Source organism: Centruroides sculpturatus, unplaced genomic scaffold (genome assembly GCF_000671375.1).
Source record: "Centruroides sculpturatus isolate CEXI.00-Female unplaced genomic scaffold, Cexi_2.0 scaffold2359, whole genome shotgun sequence".
NCBI lineage: Eukaryota > Metazoa > Arthropoda > Arachnida > Scorpiones > Buthidae > Centruroides > Centruroides sculpturatus.
In genome coordinates this window covers 1,089-27,486 of record NW_019386546.1, presented here as the reverse complement: position 1 = coordinate 27,486, position 26,398 = coordinate 1,089, and the positions used below count along the sequence as shown (strand labels likewise).

General features: G+C 29.1%; 1 protein-coding gene across 1 annotated transcript; it reads left to right on the top strand.

Annotated features, from left to right (window-relative positions):
* Nucleotides 1-22,564, top strand: LOC111615270 (B-cell receptor-associated protein 31-like). The gene is made up of 8 exons (XM_023356681.1): nucleotides 1-158; nucleotides 10,933-11,055; nucleotides 11,901-12,001; nucleotides 12,097-12,250; nucleotides 14,601-14,727; nucleotides 15,946-16,063; nucleotides 19,903-20,003; nucleotides 21,636-22,564. Exons 2-8 carry the CDS (start codon nucleotides 10,958-10,960, stop codon nucleotides 21,684-21,686), a joined length of 750 nt encoding a protein of 249 aa, XP_023212449.1. The 5' UTR covers nucleotides 1-158; nucleotides 10,933-10,957; the 3' UTR covers nucleotides 21,687-22,564.
* Nucleotides 22,565-26,398: the final 3,834 nt, after the last annotated feature.

Sequence of the window (26,398 nt, the reverse complement as noted above, 5' to 3'; positions counted from 1 at the left end):
ACTGTTAGACTTTTACAGCAAAATTAAAAATAAGAATTCCTTTGGAAACAAAATTAGAAATGTTGGAAAGTAATCCGAAAACGATGCATTACACTAGATTGAGTCAGCCAGTAGTCACTTGGTGTCTGCTTATGGACGGAAGTACAAGCAGAAATCACGTAAGTACGAATTAACTTATCAGTTTAGCGTATTAAATCAAATTTAACTGGCATTTTTCCGTTTGACATTTTTAAAATTATACTTATCGATAGATTTTCTATCATTATAATATAGTTTACAAACAATTAATACAATTTATAATTTTAATTTTGTTTTTATAAAGTACTTGTATACTGTGTCATGTCAAGAAATTGATTTAGAAGGGATCTTACATCAGATGTTTTTTATTTCTGTAGAAGATGAAATTATATTTTAATAGTAATTTGATTAATACTTTTGGAAGATGCAGTATATACATTTTTGAGACAAAATATTTATTTTTAATGAATAGTAAATTAAAAGTTTTCTGAATGAGAAATGAATTAATTCAATGATTTTATTTTAAACAGTTAGTTACTATCTGATAAATTTTATAATAATTTATCCGATATTTACTATCACTACTTTGATATACAGTGATACCTTGGTTTTTGTCGATAATTCGTCCAAAAACAATCAGCAAATCCGAAACTGATGAAAACCGAGGCAATTATTTCCATATGAATCAATGTTAATCCAATTAATTCATTCTAGACACTCCAAAATAAACATACCAAAAATACATTTTATAGAGAATGAATATAGTGTTGTAATACTAAAAACAATAAGAAATTAATATAAAATGAATATAAAATACTAATGTAAAGAATAAATGAACATTTAACATGGCATTTGAAGGGCTGCTGGCTCTGGAAACTTTCATTTGTCCCATGATGGAGCTAAAAGGAAAAAAGGAATGGAATTGTTTGGCTTTTTTTAAACTCTCTCTGCCTTGTGGGTACTAAGAAGGTCTCTTTTAGCAAGCCCATTATGGATTCGGCCAGGGCAGCCGGGTGATGATGGACAGGCCCAACATATCTGGATGGACCACTTCACAAAAAATTCCTAGGGATTTTTTTCCCCTTCTGCATTCGATCCTGGATCCTCCAGAGCGGTAGGCTGCCACCTTGACTGCTCAACCATCCTGCTATCATAGAGGAATTGTTTGGCTAGACACACGGAGTAATGTTCACACAACAAGAAACAAGGCCAAACTGAGCAGAAAAACACATGGGTCACCCTTTGTTTTCGCAAACTTAGCAATGAGGTCACATGGGCAAGCCAACAAAATTTGAGGCAACCAACGAAAAATGAGGCAAATTTTTTGTGAAAAAAAATTTGAAGAAAACTGAAACTGAAGATAACCAAAGTCAACAAAAATCGAAGTATTACTGTATCAGTATACTGATATAAAAATAAAACTAATTAAACTAAATGTAACTGCATATAAAATACAGTATGTTCTTGTAAGAGATATATCGATATTTGGTTAATCTTTCGTGGGTAAAGCGCAGCATTGAATAAGGAGAAACTGATTTGAGTTTTTATGATTATGAGGACTCTCGGTGCAAAGTTTTCAGCATTTAAAAGACTGTTAAACTTTTCAGTGACTTCATACTGAGGATCCTAATTATAAAAATAATTGAAGTTCATTCCTCCTTACTTGGCAGCATACTTCACCTGTTAAAGAATGAATAAACACCATTATAATATTAAAAGATACTATAAAATGAATGGAGACTTATAATTCTTCTTCTTTGATTCAGATAAATCTATATCTTGAAAGAACTATATCTTGTTGTTATTTTTATTTTTTATTAATGAAATTACTTTTAGCACACAGCAAATATAATACTTTTGATAGAATAAGATATACAAGTATTTTAAAATAAATTGTTATTGTTGAGACTAGTAAATATATATATATAATATTTACTTAGAGTAATTAAGTAAGAAAAATTAATAATGTACACAACAAAGTGTCAAAAGTGTTAATCTATTCTAAATAAGTACTTCTAAGCATAAAGTTTTAATGATATATTTTATATATTTCATGTTTGAAGAGTAGTATAATTTTCTTAAAATTGCTGTCTGTTAACATAGAAGATTACTAAAATTTATTCTTAATATCACAATAAGGTACCAAAAATCTATACTAATATTATAAAGAGATAAAGTTTGTAAGTTTGAATGTAGGAGGTAATCTCTGAAACTACTCATCTGATTTCAAAAATTCTTTCACCAATATTTAGAATGGACCTTCAGGGTGGATATAGGCTGTATATTATTCCGTTAAACATTCATATAAATTAAAAGATATCATCTAGGTAAGCGTTATATTTTTGGTGTCAGTGGGTGGTGAGGGGCAAGATGCATACGTATATGAGATAGGTAACTGTGCGGCACAGTCGCATGGTCAGCGAGGTACGCAGTGCACATGTCCGAACTTGTGATATATAAAATTACATGTCCTGACTAATTCATCATCATCCAGAGCAAACCACTGAACCTAAAGAGGTGAAATTTGGTACACAGGGTACATCATGAAAATGCACACTAAGAAGGGATTTTTCAAAATTCCCCCGTGGGGTAGAGGGAGAGGATTAAGGCTTAACCTTAAGAACCTCTTCTACTGTACTATTTTAGATGCGGTTTTTTGTTTTTATACTAACAACTAATGTTGAGAATCTTAGTGAAGTATCGAAGGAGGGTTATTTCTATCAAATTGCAAATTCCGNTTTTTTTTTTTTATAGATTTAAAGTTTAACAAACGCTTTACTAGTCTATGTAAATTTAATAATGTTGTTTTAAATATTTTGAAAGGTAATTAAAATCAAGTTAGTTAATATTGGAATATTTCCAGAAAATCTTTAATTTTTAAAAGAAAAAAATGGTTTAAATTATTTTACTCTTTGACAACATAAAGCTTTTTTGTTAACGTCTCTGTTTTAAATACATACAAAATAACCTCCAAACAACGGCCCTTTTTCTTATTTACTCTTCGGTGGCCTTCGTTCAGAGGTTTGTCTGTATCTAATATAAATTTTCCCCACGTTTATTTTTATTTTTATTGACTTATAAATAAGCTTTAACTTCTATAAGATCGCTTTTATTTAAGCGATTTCTAACAAAAATCCTAGCAAAAAATAAAATTTTAATTTTTAATTCAATTTATTGTATGAACTAACAAATGGCATTACATTTTTACATTTTTCTGTAATAAATAAGATGATATTGGACAACTTTTAAAGCCCTGTAGTACTTTTTTATAAAATGGACCCAGCTTATTAATTAAATTCAATAGAATTCATTGCTCTGAATATGAATAGGTTTAACAATGACATTAAATTATGTGTCCAGATGTACTGGGTGAAAACAAAGTACTGGCTGACATTGTTAGCAGTGTAAATGTTTACTTAAAAAAAATGCTGAGAGGTTGTGAATAATAAAATGATTTTGCATATTTTACTTTATGATGTAATTTGTTTATTTTGTACACTTTGTATTAATACTTTATCCTCAGATAATGTAGCCATTTGTGTTTTAGATTTTCTGAATTATTAAATCAAAATAGGATGGAAGTTCATTTGATCTGAAAAGACAATTGAAATTATAATTATTACTTCTATCTTTTCAAAACAAACAATTATTAGAAGTAAAAAGAGATGTAATATTAGTGGAAAAAAATAATAAAACTGTAAACGCGATAAAATTGTAGATGACTGCCTTATTTGAAAGATAAGTCCCAATGATAATATAAAGATAGCCAAAGTTTGAAAATTTTAAAAAATCCTAAAAAAACTAATGTTAATTAAATAGCTTGTGTATATTCATAATATTTTTTAACTTTAATGAAATAATATAAAATTATGTATACATTATGTGAATATATATTTCTTGAATGAAATACATATTTTATAATTGATATCTAAACATCATATAATTGAAATTCTAGTAGGTTCTGTGGAGTCGGAGTCATGGAGTTTTGGTGTTTTAGTCAGAGTCAGAGTCGTCAAAAAATCCGCTGACTCCCTTTTACTTACCAACTTGTTATGTATATGAAAGGGAGTTGGAGTCGGTAGATTTTTACATGACTCCACAGTCCTGAATTCTAGATAAGTATAGAAATTTCAACAATATTTATGGATGATTGAATAGAAAACTAATTGTCATTAAGAAATTTTGTCTGTATTGATGACAATTATACATAATCTACACCAGCATTAAGGCATGAATCCCCCTGATTTACCTCATGAAAAATTCTTTCCTGGAAGAAGCATGTTGACTGGTGATTGAAAAGTCCCAGTGTCTTTTACTTTTCCATCTGACTGAAAAGTACAACCTTTGAGTTTTTCCCACTCCCCAACTGTCCAAGGATGTGGAAGTCATAAGGGGAGAGAGGTCAGTACTATATAGAAGGGTAGTCAAGCTGTTCTCGATGCATGTTTTCAGTTTGGTCTTGGTGGTGATAGCTGTATGTTCATGGGTATTGTTGTGAAGTAGAATGACACCATGACCCAGTTTACTAGAATATCTTAATTGTTTTGAGCAAGCAATCAAGTGTTAATGGTTAACCTGCCTGCTGAAATACCACTAGTAATAGTCCTTCAGGACCAAAAAAGAATGTCGGCATAACCTTCTTTGACCGACAGTTGACTTTTCACTCTTTTTGCACCAGGTAACTCTGAATGTCTCCACTGTAGACTCAATATTTGGGATTCTGGCTCACATTGATGATACCATGTTTCTTCATCAACTACAGTTCTGCATAGAAATTAGTTTCCTTCATGGTGATAATGTTGCATGTTCTGTATCAACAAATCCTTCTGTACTGCCTTTTGATCTGTACTTGGTTCTTGTAGAACCCATTGTAAGCAAATCTTATTGAATCTGAGATCATAAACAATGGAGTAAACCAATCCAATGCTGATAACTAATTGCATTGCAGTGAACTTTAATGCTCACACAACAGTTTTCTTGTATCAGTTCAAAATTTATGTTCATTTTTGCTGTTGTTGCAGGTCCAGGCTGTGGCTTATTGTCTGCCAATCCAGAACTCTGTTGTAATCTGTTATTGTTGTCATCAAAATACATGCATCATCATATATGACTTGCATTCAGCAATAAATCTCAACAGGCTGGCAGCCTTCTGCACTCAAAAACTGAATTACAGCATGCTGGTTAGTCTTGGATGCCATCTTTCTCTGGCTGTAATATGTTCATTGTGCCATGAACCACAACAATGCTAGTACACTTGCTTAGAAGGCATTGTAACCTACATGTTACATGGCATCATGGTGTTGGCAGTTGCGACAGTGTTTACATGGACCAAATTGGTTTCTATTGAACCAACCATATAAATGGAAGCATATTTCAAATGAGCTCTTTTGATTGATTTTTCTTTTTAGAATCAGACTCTTTAAAGCAATGTTAATGTTTGTAAAATATTTTTATTGATTATTTTTTATACATTTTATTTATAAGATATTTACTTTATTGAATAAGAATTTATTCAATAAAGTAAATTTATAAAAAATGTATATTATATCATTGTTTTATTCTCTGTAGAATTTAATAAAAATTCTTAACACTTCTAGAGGGAATTAATTTGTTATTTGTTATTAATCCATTAAACACTAATGATGATTTTAATTAACACATTGCATTTGCCTCAAAATTTTCCAAATGCTGATTAAATGTTTAACATGTTCTCCAAATTTTTAATGCATTCACTCTGTTAAAAATTCATTCAATATATTTTACATTTAACTTACCTTGTCTAACTTACGTTTAACTTACCTAGATAGTTGTTAAACTTCATTTATACTTTTTATTGTAGACTGTAGACTTCATTTTCTCTTTAATTTTTTTACTTGATTTTTAGTTAGAAAAGGTAATTGTGTTTGATTTTAATGTGTTTTGATTTTAATTTACAGCATTGTTTCTGATATAGTATATATAAAATAATTTCAGGTCAAATCTGATGTTAAAACTATTTTATGAACATTTATATATATACAGTAGATCCCCCTATAAGACGGTAGATACGTTCCGTTCTTTATGAATCAATTTTGTAGGAATCATAGTTTACGGACTACGGCTGTTTGAAAGGTTTTCTTTCATAAAATTAATCGATTCTAGACTAATTCGACTCAACATTTCCAAAATACGTATATTTTTTTTAAAATAATCCGTATAAACTACGTTATAAACAAAAAATTGTAGGATTACTTACCGAGTGTGTACCCTTTGACTACGCTCGTTGCTAAAGCTTGGTTTCGTCGCGGAACAGCGCATCAAATTGCGGCCGCGATTTCTGATATTATTTTTCTGCGAAAACTTCGTTGACCTTTGGAGACATCATTAATATAAATAATTTTTATGGCCGTTAAATAAGAAATGTTTCTTTCACAAGAAATGTATAAAATTACAGTACTAAACAGACGATAGGTCGCCTAACTCGCCGTAGCGTGACGCTAGACGGCGAAAAATATATATTTAATTATAATAAAGTTACAATAAATTAAGTTAATATATAATTATATATACAGTACCTAATTTATATATAATTAATATATAATTATATGTACAGTACCTAATTTATATATAATTTATATAATACTGTCCAGACGATAGAAATCTCTCCGTAGCGTGGCGCTACGGACAGCAGGTAAGTAGTTCGGCTGCCCGATGACGTTTTACGTATTATAGGAGTTATTTTTACCGTTGTTTACGGATAATGCCACAATTTTTATAGGAATCATAACTATAGGAAACGGTTTTATAGGGGGATCTACTGTATATATGAATATAACACTTCTTTGTTTAGAAAACAACTTAATGTATCAAAATAATTATATTTTATAAATTCTAAATCATCATTATGTATAGGGTGAGTCAAATTAAAATATTTATATTCAGAGAAATCTGCAGAGAGGACCAGTGGGCAAAACATCATTATACTTTGAATAAAGGAGCTTTTTATTTTTACTCATACATGAAGGAACCTGTCATGTTTGACCAAAGGTTCCAAATTTTATCATAGTCATTCTGGTCTACAGAATGACCTGACATATCCCACTTTTTCTTGGCTTGCTTTTAGTCTTATATCTGGTGTCTGGTAGGAATTTTCAAAGTATTGCAAATTTCTAAGTTCTTGGAGGTGAACATGTGAATAATTTAAAATTTACAATAAATGTGTTGATTTGCAGTGTAAATTACACCAGAAATTGCTGACAACTTAATTTTATTTATAGAGAAAAATATGTTCTACGTCTTAGGTAGGGTGACCAGCCATCCCCAATTTCCAGAGCCAGTCTCTGTTTTGACCCTCTGTCACCAACAAGAAAGCAACACTGGTTTTGTCCCCAGAAAGGAGACTTGTCCCCATTTTTTTGTTTCCTCATGGTTACTGTAATATTTTTGTTGCCAATTTTTCAACCAGAGGATGTGTCCAATGTCTTCAGGTTTGAAGGTAATTTTTTATGAAGTAAACAGTTTTTTAGGAAATGCCAAAAAGGAGCCAAATTTTAAAATGCAAACAAAAAATATAGCTAAAAAAAGCACTAAAAGTAAATAGCTATTGTGAGGTTGCCGAATTGGGGATAACCAAATGTCAGAATTTATTGTATGTGGGGTGAAGGAAAGTGAGGCAGATAGCTGCAGTGACAAATAAACCCGTTTATTTATGCTAAATCTTACAATCTATAGTGCATCTCGTCAACTGTTGGAGCTGGATTGTAGAGTCGATGGATGGCCCAAGGTAGTCAGTCAAGATTCTTCTATGGGTGTTGAGAAAAATGGTGATTAAATGTTGAAAACCAGAACAGTTCAAGGCAGGATGGTGACATTAGGAATGAAGACAAGGCAGATGCCTTGTCTTCATTCCTACTTCACAACAGGAGGCAGAGGAAAGTATGCCTTTGTCCTTGAGATTCAGACTTTTAAAGGATTCTTTTCACTGAATCTATAGCTTTCCTATTGGTCAATTTCTTGTATCCAGATAGATAACAGACCATTTCGGGCTACGAAGAATCAAATTTGACACTGTTTTATTTGATCAAGGGAAATTAATCACATCTTAACTCCTGCTTGTATTTAATTGTTTCAAATTCTTGTAAGTCTGACACACAGTCTCTGGGCTAGATCTCCTTTTAAGGTTTTTTAAAAACTTTTTCCCCTCTTGATTAATAATTTTATTCTTTCCCAATTTTATTTAGGTTTTTCTTTCAGTTTCTACAAGTGTTAGAATCAAAGCCCAATCCCCTGATTTGACACTTTTATTAAATTTTTAACACATGAGCTCAAGTATCACTCAGGCCTCACACTATAAACCTTATTGAAGGAGAGCTATTTGATTAAAATGAACAAGCTCAATCAAAATTAAGATGTTTAGGTCTCAGTCATGGGTATGTTCAGTATTCATTTGACTGTACTTATACATGTAGGCTGATACTGTGTACCCTAAAAAGTGACAATTGACATGTGTCCTGGATTTGCCAAAAAAAAAATTGGTCATCCTATTTTAGGGCAAAATGGCCTCTCAAAAATGTTTGAGTCTGCCTCGTATAGTTAGCCATACTTCTAAAATGCCAATGTGGGACAATCAAAATGTGAGGATAAAGTTAATGAAAGCATAAAATTACTATTTGATTTTTATTATAACTAATATATATTACCAACAGTTTTTCATAAAAAAAATGACTAAAAAAATAAGAGTATGTTACTTTAAAGGAATGCATAATTTCGTAAACATTTATATTATAAACATTAATAGTAGCAAAATAATGTAAAAATTAAATATCAAAAAGTTGTGTGGCAAATGAAATAAGAGCAATCTTTCTCTTTAGAAGGATTCAAATGCAGTTTATATTACCTGCAACTTTTATTTAGTTCAACATTATTATTTAACTCTCTTAATAACAAATTTTCTTTTTCCATTTCAATAATTTGGCTAAAGTGATTTATTCTAAAGTTTGATTTTACAGAGTATGCTTTAGTTTACATTTGAAGTGGATTGTAGAGAATCATACTTCTGTAGTAAACAATTGATTGCAGTGCAAGCCTGAAAATACAGTTTATGCCTAATTACACAGTCATCAGGGTGCATTGTTGCCAAGTTAATCACAGTGATACACTTGGCTGAATTTTATAGTGGTGGAGGTTTTTGTATACAAAATTGAAAATTTAATCACAACAAAAATCTCATTGTGAGACAATTTACAAATTTGTGATGCAAGACATATACTAGTAGTTGTAAATTGGAATTATCCTGACCATATCAGGATGGTTGACTATCCTGGTTTCAGTTAGCCTAGATTAGAGATCGACAATCATTTTTGAACATTTAACCAAATTTTCACTAGATATAACATCCTTGACAACCTTAGATTATAAATGAGGCTGATGATAGCTAGGAAAGGCTGATTTTGGAATGTAAATGCTGAGAAATAAAAAAAAAGTTTATAGAAAGATTGAAGATTTGCAGCACTTTTAAATATTTATTAAATTTTCATTCTCTTTATCACAATAATAGGTTTATAATATTGACTTTTTCTACTAGACTGATTGCTAGTAGTAGAATGTAAATACAGAGTACAGTAGAGCGTCGTTTATCCAAAAGTTGGTTATCCGAAAGAATTCCAGTTGGCAAATTTAAATTTCCGCTAGTGCTATGGCGCTGCAATCTTTGGCTATATCTTGGGCTACTCCAATATTTTTTTGTTGGTGTGTGTTTTTTAGCTGGTAGCACTGGCACTTTTGTGTGGTGTTTTTCTGAGGACTGTGTGTGGTGCTGAATTGAACGTTTTTGATACTAGATCAACTTCTAAAGTATATTTCTTTTGGTTTTTATATTTTTCAATATATTTATTTTGTTTGTACAAAATAAAAAAATAATTTTTAACGATACAATAGTCACGATTATTATTTTAAAAAGTTTGTTAGGCTTAACATCGACAAAAATTCAACGCAAAGCGATACACAACAATTTCAACATGGCATACTTTCCTCTGCCTCTTCAATAAAATATATTAATATATATTTTTGTACATAATCGGTTATCCGAAAAATAAGTTATCCAAACAACTCCAGTCCCCAATTGATTCGGATAAACGAAGCTCTACTGTAATAGTACATTCTCCTGTATAACATACTATACTATATCTACTGTTATATGAAAAGTTAATTATGTATAGAAAAAATTACACAAAAATAATGATTCCTCATAATCTATATAACCTAGACAGTGATTTTGGTATTTGACTTAGATTTACAAGAACTTTCAAATCAGCTTTCTTGTATCATGGAGTTCTCATATATCCATCACACTTTGAGACAAAATTTCATATGCAACAACATTTTAGAAAAAATTAATTTTCATAATTTAATTAGAAATTTAAAGCTTGCATTGAAATTCTTGTATGCATACAGCAACTTTGAACATGAATAAAATGCTAATGTTGGACAGTGGGAGTTTTAGTATTGGCCATAAATACATGTTTGCAAAGACAGTGTTTTAAAAGTGTTATGTTATCTCAAAAAATTAAGTATTCTAGCTCAGGCTGATGGGCTGACAACTGCTTCCAGAGGTGGATTTTTAGCATGAAAGACAGAGGGTTGGCAACTATGATATAAACAAATGATTCAAAAACAATATCTTAAAAATATCTAGAATATCAATAATTTCTAGGATATTTGCTAGTCATCATAACATTTGAAAAACATTGAGTCAGTAATTAAAATTATGAAAATCTCCTAAAATTTTGATTATTCACTATTTGATGACTGTTGTAGTTAAGAAGAGCTTTTATTTGCTATTGCAAAGTTTAATTTATTATCTTATTAAATATTGTGTGTTAATCATCATTATTACATGTTTAAAAAACTAACAATTTGTTTACATATATTTTACAGGAAAATAGTAATTTGCATAAATTTTATGAAAATGAGTCTTCAGTGGACATTGGTTGCCGTATTTCTTTATTCTGAAATAGCCATTGTAATTATCTTGTTATTGCCTTTCATTTCACCATTAAGGTAAGAAATTCAAAATATAATTGTCATAATTCTAAAATATTTTAAAGTGCATTTAAGATAATATCTCAGTAACAATAACAAGCTGCCCATGGAGCAATATTCGTTACTGAATAAACAAATGTCTGTTGCATATCTTTGTTCTTTTAATAATTTGCATTTTTCTGTCACCTCTACTGGTCATGCAATGTGCATGTGGCTATGTACAGTACATTCCTTCATGGTCTTGCAATTTCACTTTTGAGGAGTGTAAAATAAAATAAAAGTAAATTAAGATTATTGTAATTAAAACTGTTGTCTCAAACTCCATCTTCATAGAGATTTTATTAATCCATTTTTATAGACTGTTGTAAATGTAATTAAATTTTTACATACTGCTGTTTCAAAATTTTAATAAAATTATGAAGTAGAAAATAGACTTTAATATTTGTTTTTTAAGATTTGAATATCTATAAAATTTAAACATTAAAATCTAAATTATTATTCTGTTGAATTTTTTTAAGATATTTTCAAGAAATTTTTTTAAGATAAAAATTTCAAATAATTGTATAATATTGCTTACCAGTCTCCTGTGCAAACAAATAATGTATTTAATTACATTAAGTAGATTTAATTTTTTGTTGCTTATAATGTTTAAATATTTTATCTTTATAGTTTTTAAGCATATATTATCAAATAAAATTTTTAAAATAATATATTTTAAGCTATATATTTAGCAAATAAATTCATTAAATGCTTCCAAAATTAATGAAACAAATTTACCTATTATTTTCATCATTGTAGAATTTCTAATATACTGTAAAGAATAATAATAACTAATTAATTTAATGTCTAATTTTTCCTTGTAGATGGCACAGGTTTTTCAAATCAAGAATATGTCAGAGTATAGCTAATCAAGCAAATTTGTATTTCCTTGTATTTATTGGTATTTTGGTATTGTTCTTTCTGGGTATGTTTTTTTTAAGTATAAATTATTTTTATAAATTTTTAAGTAAATTAATTCATATTTCTGAATTAAATTTAAAATGTTAATATAACTCATAGATTCAATCCGAGAAATGAGAAAATATACAGCTACAAAGGAACAAGCTCATACTGAAGGTCATTCACATTTAGAAGCTGAAATTCAAGTCAGTATGAAATTATTCAGATCGCAAAGAAATTACTACATTGCAGGATTTGCATTATTTCTTTGGTTGTAAGTACTTTTATTTCTTTGAATTAAATCTAGAGTTATTTGACAACTTTTTCATAATCTACATGAATAAAGTACAGCCTATTCATTATTGACATATGAATTAAACAGTTAACAATATAGATGCAATGTTCTGTATTTTTATTTAGCATTCAGCTATTTGTTCAAAAAACTAAATATTTATTATTAGTTTAACAGTTTTATATTTATTTATAAATACATTGAGGTTCATTCCATTTTATTATGAGGCAATTTCTTTTGGCCTGAGTTGTTTGTCTAATTGAACCACATAAAGGTGAAATGTTTGAAAGGTGGATGTTATGTGGGTCTTGACAGAGTGGCTAAGAATACAATTCAACAATCTATTTATTTTCTCTAATTAAATGGAAGATTAATTCAATTTCTGTAAACACATGAGAAAGAGAGAGAGAGTTAGAGTTTACAAATACCTTTTTTTACAAAATGAACAAAATTCTACAAATCTCAGTGAGTCTCCTTGATGGCTTTGCTGAATATCAATGAAGATGGTCAATGGAATGGAGGATGGTTTGCTGGATTCAGGGCATGTGTCTAGGATATAGGAAGATTAAAAAAAATGAAAGGACCAATACTGTTTTGTAAAATATACAAAAATAGAGCTAAGTACAGTACTATGGTCTAGTACCTACCATATCAGGATCAAGCTGTGAGCTGTAGTGGAGTGAAAGATTGAAGTGCTAGAAGAGAAACCAAAACACCTGAAAGCCTAGGGGCTCAATATGTACAGACGGATATAACTGGATGGGTCATGCACTGCTTCCTTGATGTCTTCTACCTGCATGTTGTCAGTGTTACATCTCCCCTAAACTATCTCTTCCTCTACTGTGTCTCTTTTTCCACTTTCATCATTTTTTCAGCCTTTCAGCATTGATGACTTTCATCTTGAGTTTAGTCCATATTTGGGAAGAAGTTTTGTTCTTCCACAGGTGATTTCAAAATGTTGCATAATATGTCATTATGGTTGGGATGAGTCTGAAGGAGATATATTGACCAATGTTTTCAGTATAATTCTTTGGGATTTTTGTTATAGAAGTTTTATTTTATACAAAATATTAATAAAGTTTGAATTTAAACTCTATAATTTGATAAATATTTCAGAACCCCCATAACAGTTTTCAATTTTTTAAGCACATATGATCTTACTATTCTCAATGTAATTATTAATTATAACAACATTACTTATTTTTCTCTCTTTTCCTTATATTTTCCTCATTGACAGTTTTTGGAAGTAAACTTCTCAAAATCCTTCTTCCTATCCCTTGAATAGTACATGTACAGATTTTAGTTCCATTCTGCTTATTAGTTACAGCTAATAAGCAGAATGGAATATTCAGAGTTCTGAATAGAAAAACTTTAATTATAATCATCCTGTACTTTACTAACTGCTGTTTTTTAAATTACCTAAAACAATTTCAAAAAATGTTTTTACTTCAGGCAAGAATGATCAATTATCAAGACAAAGACAATTAACAGTATGATCTAGAGAAAGTATAGAAATCTGCATATGATCTTTCTCAATTAAGAAAAAAACATAATTTTTCATTTAACTTTTGTGTTACCATTGCTGTCAAAAAATTGAGTCAGAATATCATGTGAATGTGAATGTCAATTATGTTGCACTTATAATAATTCCCTGTAATACCAGACTAGGGGAATCCAATTTAATTTCTACAAAAAAATAAAGGGCTACAATATTAAGTATGTGGAGTTCAAATTACAAAATTTTCCCGCTTTTCTTTTTAGCACCAAAAAAAAACTAACTATTTCAATGTTGAATTCAAACAATAGAAAAATCCTGAGACAGTTCATTCGGAAGAGTCTTTCCCAAAACTTGGATGTACACAGATAAAAATAAAATTCTACACAGTTCACTTTCATAGTCCTTGCTTGCTTGACCTCTTCACTCTCTGCTCGTCAATCACACACACAAAAGAATAGAAAGAAACAAAGGGGAACACCCTTAAGTACCCCTCAATGAAAAGTAAGGGTGGCTACTTCTACTGTGGACAAACCATTACAAAAAAAAATAAAAATGGTGTTGTGTAACACCACACACTTATACAATAAATTATAAATTTCATCTATTGCTTTATAGTTGTTTAGCAGAATCTGTTATTTCTGTTTTAAAATTCACTGTAATAAATATTAAGTTTTTGTGGTTTGAAATAAAATAAATGTTTTACTAATTTATTTAAATTCTTTTAAAACTATTGTATCATTAAGAAAATAAATATGAAAAGTTGAATTGTATTATTTCAAAATATTATTAAAAATATCATTATAACAATTATGTTTAATGTTTTTTTTCTTTTAGAGTTATTCGTAGACTTGTCACATTAATTTCAGCCCAAGCAAACTTAATAGCTTGCTGTGAAGCTTCAATGAAACAAGCACAAAGTGCAACAGAGAGAGCAGAAAAGTTAATGAAAGAAAATGAAAGAGTAAGATGTTATGTTAATCTGTACTAATATATATATTAATATTATTAATATCTGTACTAAGATATGTAATAATTTTATATTAAATTTTATAAAATAAAAAACAAAATTCCATAGGAAAAAAAATTTGTCATCACATAATACACAGTATAAAATATTATTTTGATAAATTGAAAAATCAAAATAAACATGTTTAAACTATTAAAATTTTTAGATTTATTTTCAAAATGAATTAGTTTTGAATTCTATGAGGGTGAATCAAAAAGTAAAGGCAAAAACAATTTTATGTCTTTAAAACCAATAATTGTGTACAAATGGCCATATCACTTTTCTACACACACTCCCTGCAGGGTGACACACTTGTATTGCTGCACTGGCTTCTGAATGCCAGTCAAATGTTTTTGTCTTTCCCCAAAGCTATGTTTGCACTACTCTGCATTCACTGTTGTTATCTTATATATCATGTCATTGTAATACAATTTGTTACATTGTGAATTATGATTTTTATTTATAAAAATAATTTTTGTCACTTAGACATCAGAAGTTATCTACCAACTTGATTTACTAGGTATTAGATCAACAATTGAATATATCTACATAATTGCAGATTTTGGAATTTTGTTTTTTGATGAGTCAGTTTTTTTTGTTTTAATTTTAATTCATTTCTCTGATTTGCTGATGTTAAGAGGTTTTTGTCAATCACATCTATCATGTAATTGGCCAGGCCAACAATAGGGATAGTGGGATGGTGATAGATGAGGCTTTGAATATCTGAGTCAACCCAAAAATTTTTGAGGATTCAAGTATAAAAATTATTTTAATCCATTTCTTTTAATGCCTCAGGGATACAATATTAGTAATTATACAAATGAAGCATATTTAAACACTTAAATTTAAAATAAACTGTATTAATTATTAAAGAATATCTGCAGTTTTTAATAATAAAATTTTGTTTAATGCTAAATCATAACAATTTGTGTGACAAAATATAGGGGTGAGGGAAGATAAGTCAATTCATTTTTTTCTTTTTTAGTTTAGTTTAGTTTCGTTAGTTTTCTGATACATAAATCTTCACAAATTTTATTTCATTTTACTTATGTAAAATTTCTGTATTTACATAAAATATTTATTTTTAAACTTTCAATTTTCTATTATATCATTGAGTTTCAAAAGCATATTTAAGTATGTTAAATATATATAGATATTTAATTTTTTTTAAAGAGAGAATTAGTAACTACAAGTAAAAAAGAAAGTGCAGATAATGAAGGAAATTTACAGTTAGAAGAACAAGAGAAAGAGATATGTAATTTAAAAGAAGAATTGAAAAAAACTAAAGATGGTAAGTTAATAGGTTTTCATAAACATTTATTATAAGATGACAATAAAATAGTTGACTTATTATTATTGCAATTAATATACTTTATATTGTAATCTACGAAATGCTTATTAAATTGTTAGAATTTGGTCAAGTTTTAATTTAAAAAAAATAAAAAAATAGTCTTGAATTGGATTAAGACTTTTGTGTAGATGAAAATACTTATTAAACTATGTCACCCTTTCCCTTTAGACTTGACAAAATTTTGAACTTCAGTTTTACATTGTTAATTATTGACTTAGTTTTTTCAATAAATGTTAGTTTATTTGATTTTTTTTTCTCAATTGATGGTGTCACATTTCTTAGTAATTATTTGTTTTTCAGAAAAATATGATTACTCAGCTGATCTTAAAAAAAAAATAAAACAGTAGCTACATACGCCTTTTAAGAAAATTTTCATATTTTATATACTGTGCTTATTAAGCACTAGCAACTCATCATAAGTAAAAAACAAATTTTGATTTAAATGTGATGCATCTTTTTTAACTTACTTCTCAAAAAATTTATCATAATTTGATATTTCAAGTATTCAACCTGAATGACTCAAATATTTAATAGTAAAAGTCTGGCCAGGAGCAAAAATTTCCCCATTCAGTACTATTATTATATTAGAAAATCATAAATAATATTTTTGCTGTCTTTAATATTTTCTTAGATATGATTTACATTATATATATATATATATATATANACTAGTTGGATAATTGACAATGATCGCTATGGAAACATGACAGAATCAGTCTGATTAGTCTGACAGGTTAAAGAGTGAACACATTTTTAAGGCTGCTTTACAAGATGTAACTGTTACAAACATTTTGTCACACCCAAAAATACATTTATATTTGTCAGCAATTTCAGATGTTTACATGATGCACTGGAAAACAACTTTAAAATTGTTCTGACTTGTGAGCATGCACAAGGACATGCTCACATGTGCATTCATTTCTCTCAAGAGTGGTAAGAACTTGATCCAACATGGATCATATTCTTACCATCCTTGTAATTCAGAGTTTTATCTTTGATTTGTTTGACAATGCAACAAGGAGCAAAAAATCTGATACATTAGATTTTCAGTGACACCATTGCAACTTGAACCAAGTGTGCCAATAAGTCACAAGTTTGTTCAAATGAGGCAAATCCATGTATGTTGCTGTTTCAAGCAGCAAACTGTCAACAGTAGTCATATTGTGTAAACCAGCCCTTACATATACCCAGTTTTTAAGCAATATTGTTACTGGAGTTCTTGGAAAAGTGGAAAGGGATGAGACTCCCAATGACTTGCATGTTTCATGTGGAGCACTAGACATGTTAGAAAAGATTAATCTAATGGATTGTAAAATTAGGCATTCCTTATAGAATAAATGTAGCTGACTTTTGGGTCTTTCTAAGCAGAAAACATATGAAACACAGTAAAGTATGCTTGCAGGGATTGGCAGATTAGGCAGGGAGGCAAAGCAAAAGTGATTTACTCTTTTACTGAAATGTAACTTGTTTTTATTTTAGTGAAAAATGTGATATAGCTAGGGCCTAGAGTTTACCAAATTGGGGGCACCTGCACCAGTGTACAATCTGCATATGCATTGTAAGAAAGTAACAATAATTAAATGCTTGCATGCTTCACATAGTTTAAAATGTTTTCTACAACAGTATCTATTTATGCGTATAATTTCACTTTCTTTTTTCTTTTCGTAAAAGGTAAAAATTACTTTCAATGTAAGATATACTGTATATAAATTTCATTTGTTAAAAAATTTTTTGACCTTGTAATTGCTTATAATTTGATTGTGTAACATGATACTTCAGTACTTTAGTTATAATTTTTATAATTAATTTAGTATTCCTCTTTAATATTAATAAAAAAAGTAAAGAATCTATGATTTTTCTTAAACAATATAAATTTTAATAATAATAAAATTTAAAAAAAAATNCGGTAGCAATTTTTTCGTAGTTTTATAGGAATCGTAACTATAGGGACCGTAATTATAGGGGGGTCGACTGTATATTGTGCTTAATTTGCATATTTTGAATATTGTGATAATAAATTTCAAATTTTCATATGCTTAATAATGTTTTACAAAAAAAAAAAATACCAATAGAAAACAAATTCATTGGTTTAATATTTATTACTGTTAGAAAGTTGTGAATGTGACCTTTGTCCTTGTAATCGTTATGCCCTCTCCTCTGCTATGTGAGGCGTGAGTTGAGTTATGTAAACTCTGTCAAGAGAAGTGGTACTTGGGTTTTGACTTTAGTTGGTCTTAAATGTGTGTTGTGCTCTAACATACATTTCTTTTTAGTCCTCTCATTCTTTGTCTTACCTCGACACCACCCTTCATCATATCCATATTCTGACAATTACATTAATGGAAAAGTTATTTTGCCAATATAAAAGTATTTAAATTCAGTTATATAACTGCATTTAAATACTTATAATATGCAATTTTATAACCCAGAATTTCATTAAGAATAACTCAAAATAAGAATATTTCATATATTTCATAAAATTACACATCAATATAATCAAACCTAAATTGTAACAATTATAAGTCTTATGCTGAATTAGAAAACAATGACTTGCTCAATTTTGTCCATTACAAGGGAGCCTTATTAGCATTGGTAGGAAATGAAAATGCTTTGATATGAATAACACAAAATTATGAGGACCAGATCAAACACATTCCTTACAGTAATAGAAGGATATTTTATGCAAAATCATTTGTCAAATAGCTTTTGTTTTAATAGTTGATTTTTTCAAAATATCACTTATGGTAGCTGCTATTTCGTTGCGAATTTCTCTCTTTAATCCGATCAAATCAGTTCGGTAGACTATCATATACAGCTGTATATGATAGTCTACCGAACTGATTTGATCGGATTAAAGAGAGAAATTCGCAACGAAATAGCAGCTACCATAAGTGATATTTTGAAAAAATCAACTATTAAAACAAAAGCTATTTGACAAATGATTTTGCATAAAATATCCTTCTATTACTGTAAGGAATGTGTTTGATCTGGTCCTCATAATTTTGTGTTATTCATATCAAAGCATTTTCATTTCCTACCAATGCTAATAAGGCTCCCTTGTAATGGACAAAATTGAGCAAGTCATTGTTTTCTAATTCAGCATAAGACTTATAATTGTTACAATTTAGGTTTGCTTATATTGATGTGTAATTTTATGAAATATTCTTATTTTGAGTTATTCTTAATGAAATTCTGGGTTATAAAATTGCATATTATAAGTATTTAAAGGCAGTTATATAACTGAATTTAAATACTTTTATATTGGCAAAATAACTTTTCCATTAATGTAATTGTCAGAATATGGATATGATGAAGGGTGGTGTCGAGGTAAGACAAAGAATGAGAGGACTAAAAAGAAATGTATGTTAGAGCACAACACACATTTAAGACCAACTAAAGTCAAAACCCAAGTACCACTTCTCTTGACAGAGTTTACATAACTCAACTCACGCCTCACATAGCAGAGGAGAGGGCATAACGATTACAAGGACAAAGGTCACATTCACAACTTTCTAACAGTAATAAATATTAAACCAATGAATTTGTTTTCTATTGGTATTTTTTTTTTTTTTGTAAAACATTATTAAGCATATGAAAATTTGAAATTTATTATCACAATATTCAAAATATGCAAATTAAGCACAATATATTCCTTTAATATTTTAAAATTTGACTCTGAAAATTGATAGAAGTGAATAAAGTTGAAAAATTGATATTATTACCTGTAGATGTGTTATTAGCACAAAATAATTTAATAAATAATTTTTTGTTATTTTTAGAACTGAATTTAGCAAAAATAGATTTAGATGCAATTAGAGAGCAATCCAAAGGACTTTCTCGAGAATACGATCGTTTACTAGAAGAATATAATGAAACACAGGTAAAAATAGTTAAAACTTTGTTAATGTTAAATGCAAATACATAGAATCATTTTTAAAAAATTCATACATTTTGTAGATTTCATAATTAACTTAAATTGATTTTTTTTAAATATTCTATGGTTAAAACATTGATAAAACTATTTCTTTTTAATACTTAAATCTTTGTTGTCTTCTAAACATGAATGCAGAACCAATGCATGACCTGATGCAATGATTTTTAGTTTTTACAATGATATGCACTCCAAGTGACTGAAGCACACTATTTCAGTAATAAACTTCTATAAAAATACACATTGATGCTATTATAAATGTTTACTATTTACATTTAGTAAATCACTTCTGACAAATATGTCAGAATGACTTACAAAATGTATGTCTTGATAATATTTCAAAATATAAATAAATGATCTGTAATAAAATTATCGAAAGTACAGGTATTCCTCATATAACACAGCAGATATGTTCTGAAAAAGTGCTATACAAAACAAAGGACCAATGCAAAACATAGGGTTATGTTCCAGAAGTTAACAAAAAGTATATTATTATTTTTTGCTAATAAGAGAAATATGTTTATTAAAGCAATCAATATATTATTTCCAATCAATAATTAATTAACAATCACAATACTAATACACAATACAATACTTTTAATTAAATTTTAATTTAAATGAGGTTGTTTTCTTTTTTCAATGTATTGCCATCTTCTGAGCTTTATTGGTGATCTTGATCAGAAGTATCAGCAACCTCTTCATTTTTTTTATTTTTATTATAATTTTCTATGGATGACAAAATAAAAATGTTCAGTTGAAAATTTGTTCTTGTAGGTCACATTTGTTCAGTCGAGTACAGAGCAATATTTCAAATTTGAAAAAAAAAAAAAAAAAATTAAATTTGAATTTTTCCAGTTTGGAACAGTTTGAGTATCGAGATACCACTGTATTTCATTCATTTTTACAAATGATTATGTACTGTACCTGCAGTTAAAAAAAAAACTTTAAATTTACTAAATACAAAGACTGTCATTGTGTTTTGTTTTTATAGATTAAAGGCTAAAGTCTGAAAGCAACAATAATGACACCTGATTAATAGGAAAGCAAGGACAAGGGGAAAAAAATTCTACTATCAGTTTTCATTAAAACTAAACCTGACATAAGGCACAAAACAAAGTTGAAAATTTCAATATTCTAAAATCCATGAGCAAATTTTGGACAAACCACATGCTTACTTAAATAAAAAATGATCAGATAACAGAGTTTACACTTAAAATTGTGAAATTTTGTACAGAGGATTTCCAAAACTGTGTTAGAGCAAATCCAGAAGTCATGTTATACGAGGGATACCTGTATATCACTAAATAGTTCTATTATATATTAGATAAAAGTAATATCTTCTTTCTAGAAAGAATTAGTTTTGAGAATTGTTAATGTCTGCCATTCAATATAAGGTTTTACCATATGATTATAAACTTAAGAGGTCTTATGAGATTTATTAATGTAATTTTTATCAGATAATAATAATAAAATATATTTTATAATTTAAAAATTCCTGGACTAGCAGGAGAATCTTTGGCTATAATAATTAACTTTAAGATCTTATTTCATTATAAAATAATTTTTTAAATCAATTTTCAGAGTCAATTGGAGCAGTTAACTGGAATAAAAGAAGATAAAAAAGAAAACTGAGTTTGCAACAAAGAAATTTAAAATTTTTCTCCAAAGTGCTTGGAAAGTAATAGTGCTAGAATTTCTCTGTTTATGAATATTTACAAAAAATATTGTAAAATATTTTTTATAATCTCTTATCTAAAAATTGAAATAATTTGTTAAAAATTGTGAGATATTTATTTTTAGTTGTACTTTATCAGAATCTGGTAAAATTTTGTTTATTGTTTAAATTGTCATTTTAAATCTGCTCTTTATTTACTTGTTATTAAGGCGGTTAGTTGTCATGTCATTTGAATGTTGTTTCTTTAATTTGGTTTTACAAAGACATGAAGAATTTTATTTATTATAAGTTGAATGGAATGAAACTTGTTTAATATACAGGTAGCCCTTGGTTTACGCCGATTCACAATAATGCTGCTGCACAATTTGCTGTTTCACTGTGTAATTCCCTGATTTTTCCTATGCTAGATTTGACTAGGTTTTGTCCAGATTTGACCAATCCTAGCAAGACACGTGTCCACTACAACAACACGTGTCATGGTAGAATTGTGGCTCGTTGGGATTGGTCAGATCTAGATCAATAGAAAATGTTCCACAAACCATTTGATTTGAATGAGCTGCAGACCCAACATAGAGCTACAGAAGAACAATGAAGAAGAAACACCAAGAGTTATGAAAACCGCCAATCTAAAGCGTATCTTTCAACTGTGGAAAGTTTGACAGATGAACTTTGTGAGTTAGGCAATGATTGGGAGCATCATCACATCCATTTGACCATATTCTGAAATTCTTAATGAAATAAAACAAAAATGTAAACAATTAAAGATGGATACTTTTTTCCGAAAAATGTAAGTGATCCGAAACTAAAATTTTTTAATAAAAATATTTCACTTTATTTTATGATAAAATACATTTTAAAAATTAAATTTATATGTATTTTGTATTATATTGTATTAATAAACAAAATTATTTGCTTATTTTTCACTTAAGTAGAACCTAACCCTATACCTCACTGTAAATATGGGTTCATTTTACGCTGATTCAATTTGTGCCGGCTTTTGTAGGAATGGAAGTGCGGCATAAACTGAGGGCTATCTATATATATTTTGAAACAGGTCTATATCTAATTAATCCTTTGGCAATTACAGCTGATCTCAGATACATTCAGAATAATTTTTTAAATATCTGTTTTGAAATGACATAAAATTTAACAATTTTCAGTAGCTACTCTTAAGGGACTGGCAAAATTGATTAGCTAGCATTGCTTCATTAGTTACTTTTTGTTAGACAAACTGCCTGTCTTTCTCAACACTAATGATACTGCAACCTATTAGTTTATTATTTTTTTATTTTTTGTTTTCTGTCTGAAAATGGAGAATATTGCATATTGAACTGACATTGAGATGGACAATGAATAATTGCAGCTGATGTTACTTGAGTCAGATGATTGAATATAAAAATGATAAGAGTGGAAGAATGCAGACAATTCTGATTTTGAACAAGTTATCATTAGCATTAAAACTTGGTTAATTCAAATTATCCAAAATTCAAAGTAAGTATACTGTATCTGTATTATCCCAGTTTCTTGTTAAGCTTAACACCTGAGCAAATAGTGAAAATCGAATGCAAATTTTGAGCAACCAGTCATTTACAAGCAAGAGGGAAACATTGTCTGTTATGTTTTGTTTTTAACCACTGTTGTATATTTGTTACAAAAATGAAAGATGTTGGGTATGAGAAATTTTAAAAGGTGTGAATTGAAGAATATGCTAATTTTGATGTCTATCTGTTGTGTGATGATTTTGTAACCATCTTAAAAACCATTAGAAATACCTGACAACAAATGACAATGCAAGGGTCATACTACATAGTGCCATAATCACCACTTGGTGATATTTTTATTAAAGTGGTGATAAGAACCCTAATCTGCTTCAACATTCAGCATAAAATTAAATCACAAATAACACTTCAGGAAAAGCAGCATTTGTGCAATGGGAGGGCCGTGCATCTTGCACCTAGTGATTTGATGACATCGTGTGGTAAGTTCGTGCAGAAAAATAGAAAGTGATGTTGAGAACCAAAGGCAGTTTTGTGCAATGCCTCTCAGTGTTTCCAGATTGGGGATTTTTTATCAACTGACAGAAAATTTGGGGAATATTTTGGGGTGACTTTTTTCACTTTGATCCATTTTCAGTAGACTAAAACAAAAATTTTGACATGACAGAACTTGTAAAATACTGTTTAAACATTATGATCAAATGTGTTCAGAAATATTCATTAAAAAATTATTCAAGAATGATTCCTATTGTTAACAAGGAGAGGGCCATACGTTCGGGACTCTGATTCAAACAAAACTTGGTGAGTATGTAGCCTTAAGCACAAACATTTCTTTGTGCAAATAATAGGACCCACTTCTCAAGCATTTCTCAAAAGTGGGCCTCTGAAAATTTAGTGTTTAGCTTATGTCTTTGAAATATCCACTTGTCTATTACTGCTCAGACAAGTGCTAGGCACTGGAGCTAGACAATGAAACTTTAGAATTTTAGTTTAGTTTTGTAGTTTTTTTTTGTGTGTAACTCTATTAGTTTACTGCATAATCAGCATTATTATTACTATTAATATTCCTCATATTTAAAGTTTATAAAACAAGAATTTTTAAATTATGATATCATTTTCTTTTAGCAAAAACAAACCTCTGTAGATTTTTAATTAACTCTTTTACATTGTTAAATAAGACTTTTATTTCTTCACATATATTTTCACATAGTATGTCCTCACAAATGAATAAGTTTCAGATGTTACTGCACATGGACAAAAAAGACAAGTGATGTGAAAATAGGGTAGAATAGCCTGAGTTTTATTTGTTTAATTGTTAATATTATAGACAATTTTCTCATGTGCTTGTTTGTTATGCTTCAAATATATCAATACCACCGTATCTTAAATAAAAATCGTATTTCTTCATATTTATTTTAACCTAAGAGTTAATAATCTAAGACTTTCATTTCCTATTTATCGAAAATGTCACAAATTTTTAATTTCTTATGTTTTAAACTTTAAATGTGAGGAATAATAATGAAGTAAAATAATAAAAGAATGTTACACATAAAAAGAAACAATGCAACTAAAATTCCGAAGGTTTGAACCTACATTGTCTAGCTCCAGTGTCTAGTATCATATCCACATGTAAATTTTACTAGTGACAGATTAACAATTTAAAAATTTTACAGGAGTTGCTCAAGTTTCTTTTGTGAATCAATCTGAATTGTAAATTAAAATATTGAAAATATCACATAATGAAAATCTATACATCCTACAAATAATGCAATTTTGTCTGTGTCACAGACACAAAATATTCTTTACAATGCTTTAGTTAGCTCAGAATTAATTAATTACAGTATATTGCATTCATAACTATCTAGAAACTTCTTTCTTAATAAACTTTCCTTTTCAGAGGGGACAGCTTCCAAATTGCAGATGATAATGCTTTTTCATCTTCATCAAATTCATCATTTTCAATTTCCAAGTTTTTCCCAATTTTATACCATTTGCATATATTTTTATTTGGTGTCCTAATCAAAGACACATGCATCTTTCACAAATGTAGCATCGAGTCCCTCATGTTGGATGATATTCCTAGTTTTTTATTTCTTTTCCAAAAAAGAAAACATCTTGCCACTGTTCCCCTTTTGGTCTTTCTGCTGACAGATGTGTTTTGATTTTTCAAAACATTCCAATGCACTTCTCAGATGCATCATGCTACTCCTTTCAGTGACAACAGCCAGTTGATTTTTCACTTGTTACAAGGTTGTGAGTTTCTGGCTAAGCTGTTCTTTGACCACAAGGAGGCAATCTTTGCAATCAAGCAGCTGTTTTTGGCAATGGATAACTTCATCTTTTTGGATATTCATTTTCTGCAAAAATGCCTCAGAATTCTTCTCTGCATCTTTGCATTTATTTTGTAATTCAGCCTGGTCACTTTGTAGTAATTTATTAAGCTTCTCGATGTCATTTCTCTGTGTCTGCAGTTCCTTGATTGTTTCTTGCATTAAATTCTGCTTTTTCAGCAGCTCTCGATGTTGCTGATCCCACTCACACCACTCCTTTTCAAAATGCCAATTTCAGATTGTAATAATTCCATGATATCATTTTCTGCCATGATGTGTTTTGGTTTTCCTTGCACTTATGCATGAAGCAATTCTAACTCAGTGTTTCCACATATCTATATTACTGCTCAGACAAGTGAAACTTTCAAAGATTTATAAGCTAAACACTGAAGTTTCAGAGACCCATTTTAGGGAAATGCTTGAGAAGTTTGTCCTATTTGTACTAGATGTTGTGCTTCAGGCTATGTGCTCACCAAATTTCATTAGAATCAGAGACCCAAATGTCTAGCCCTCTCCTTGTAAGTGATAACTTAATGTGTTACTTTTACTTTCCAGATGCCAAACTGCTAAGGCTGTCAGGCATGCATTAATTAATAAGTAAAACTGGTGGTAAAACTTAATAATTTAAAATTATTAAGTAAATTATTTGAAGTGGTGAATAAAAATTTAAAACACGTGAATGGTTGGCAATATTTTAAAATTTTCCAGAGTGATCCCTGCGAAGTGATTGGTGGCAAAATTTTTCTGCTCGCTTAAAAGTTTCACAGTTCCAAACTTTGAGCAATTCTTAAAATGATAAAATTTACCAGAAACAATATCATGTATGATGTGTTGTTCACTTTC

What these genes read in the sequence shown, in the direction of transcription:
- LOC111615270 (XM_023356681.1), top strand. Translation starts at nt 10,958, where the DNA reads ATGAAAATGAGTCTTCAGTGGACATTGGTTGCCGTATTTCTTTATTCT. An exon ending in TTTGCATTATTTCTTTGGTT is followed by an intron (nt 12,251 to 14,600) that starts GTAAGTACTTTT and finishes TTTTTCTTTTAG; the next exon opens with AGTTATTCGTAGACTTGTCA. An exon ending in AAGAATATAATGAAACACAG is followed by an intron (nt 20,004 to 21,635) that starts GTAAAAATAGTT and finishes ATCAATTTTCAG; the next exon opens with AGTCAATTGGAGCAGTTAAC.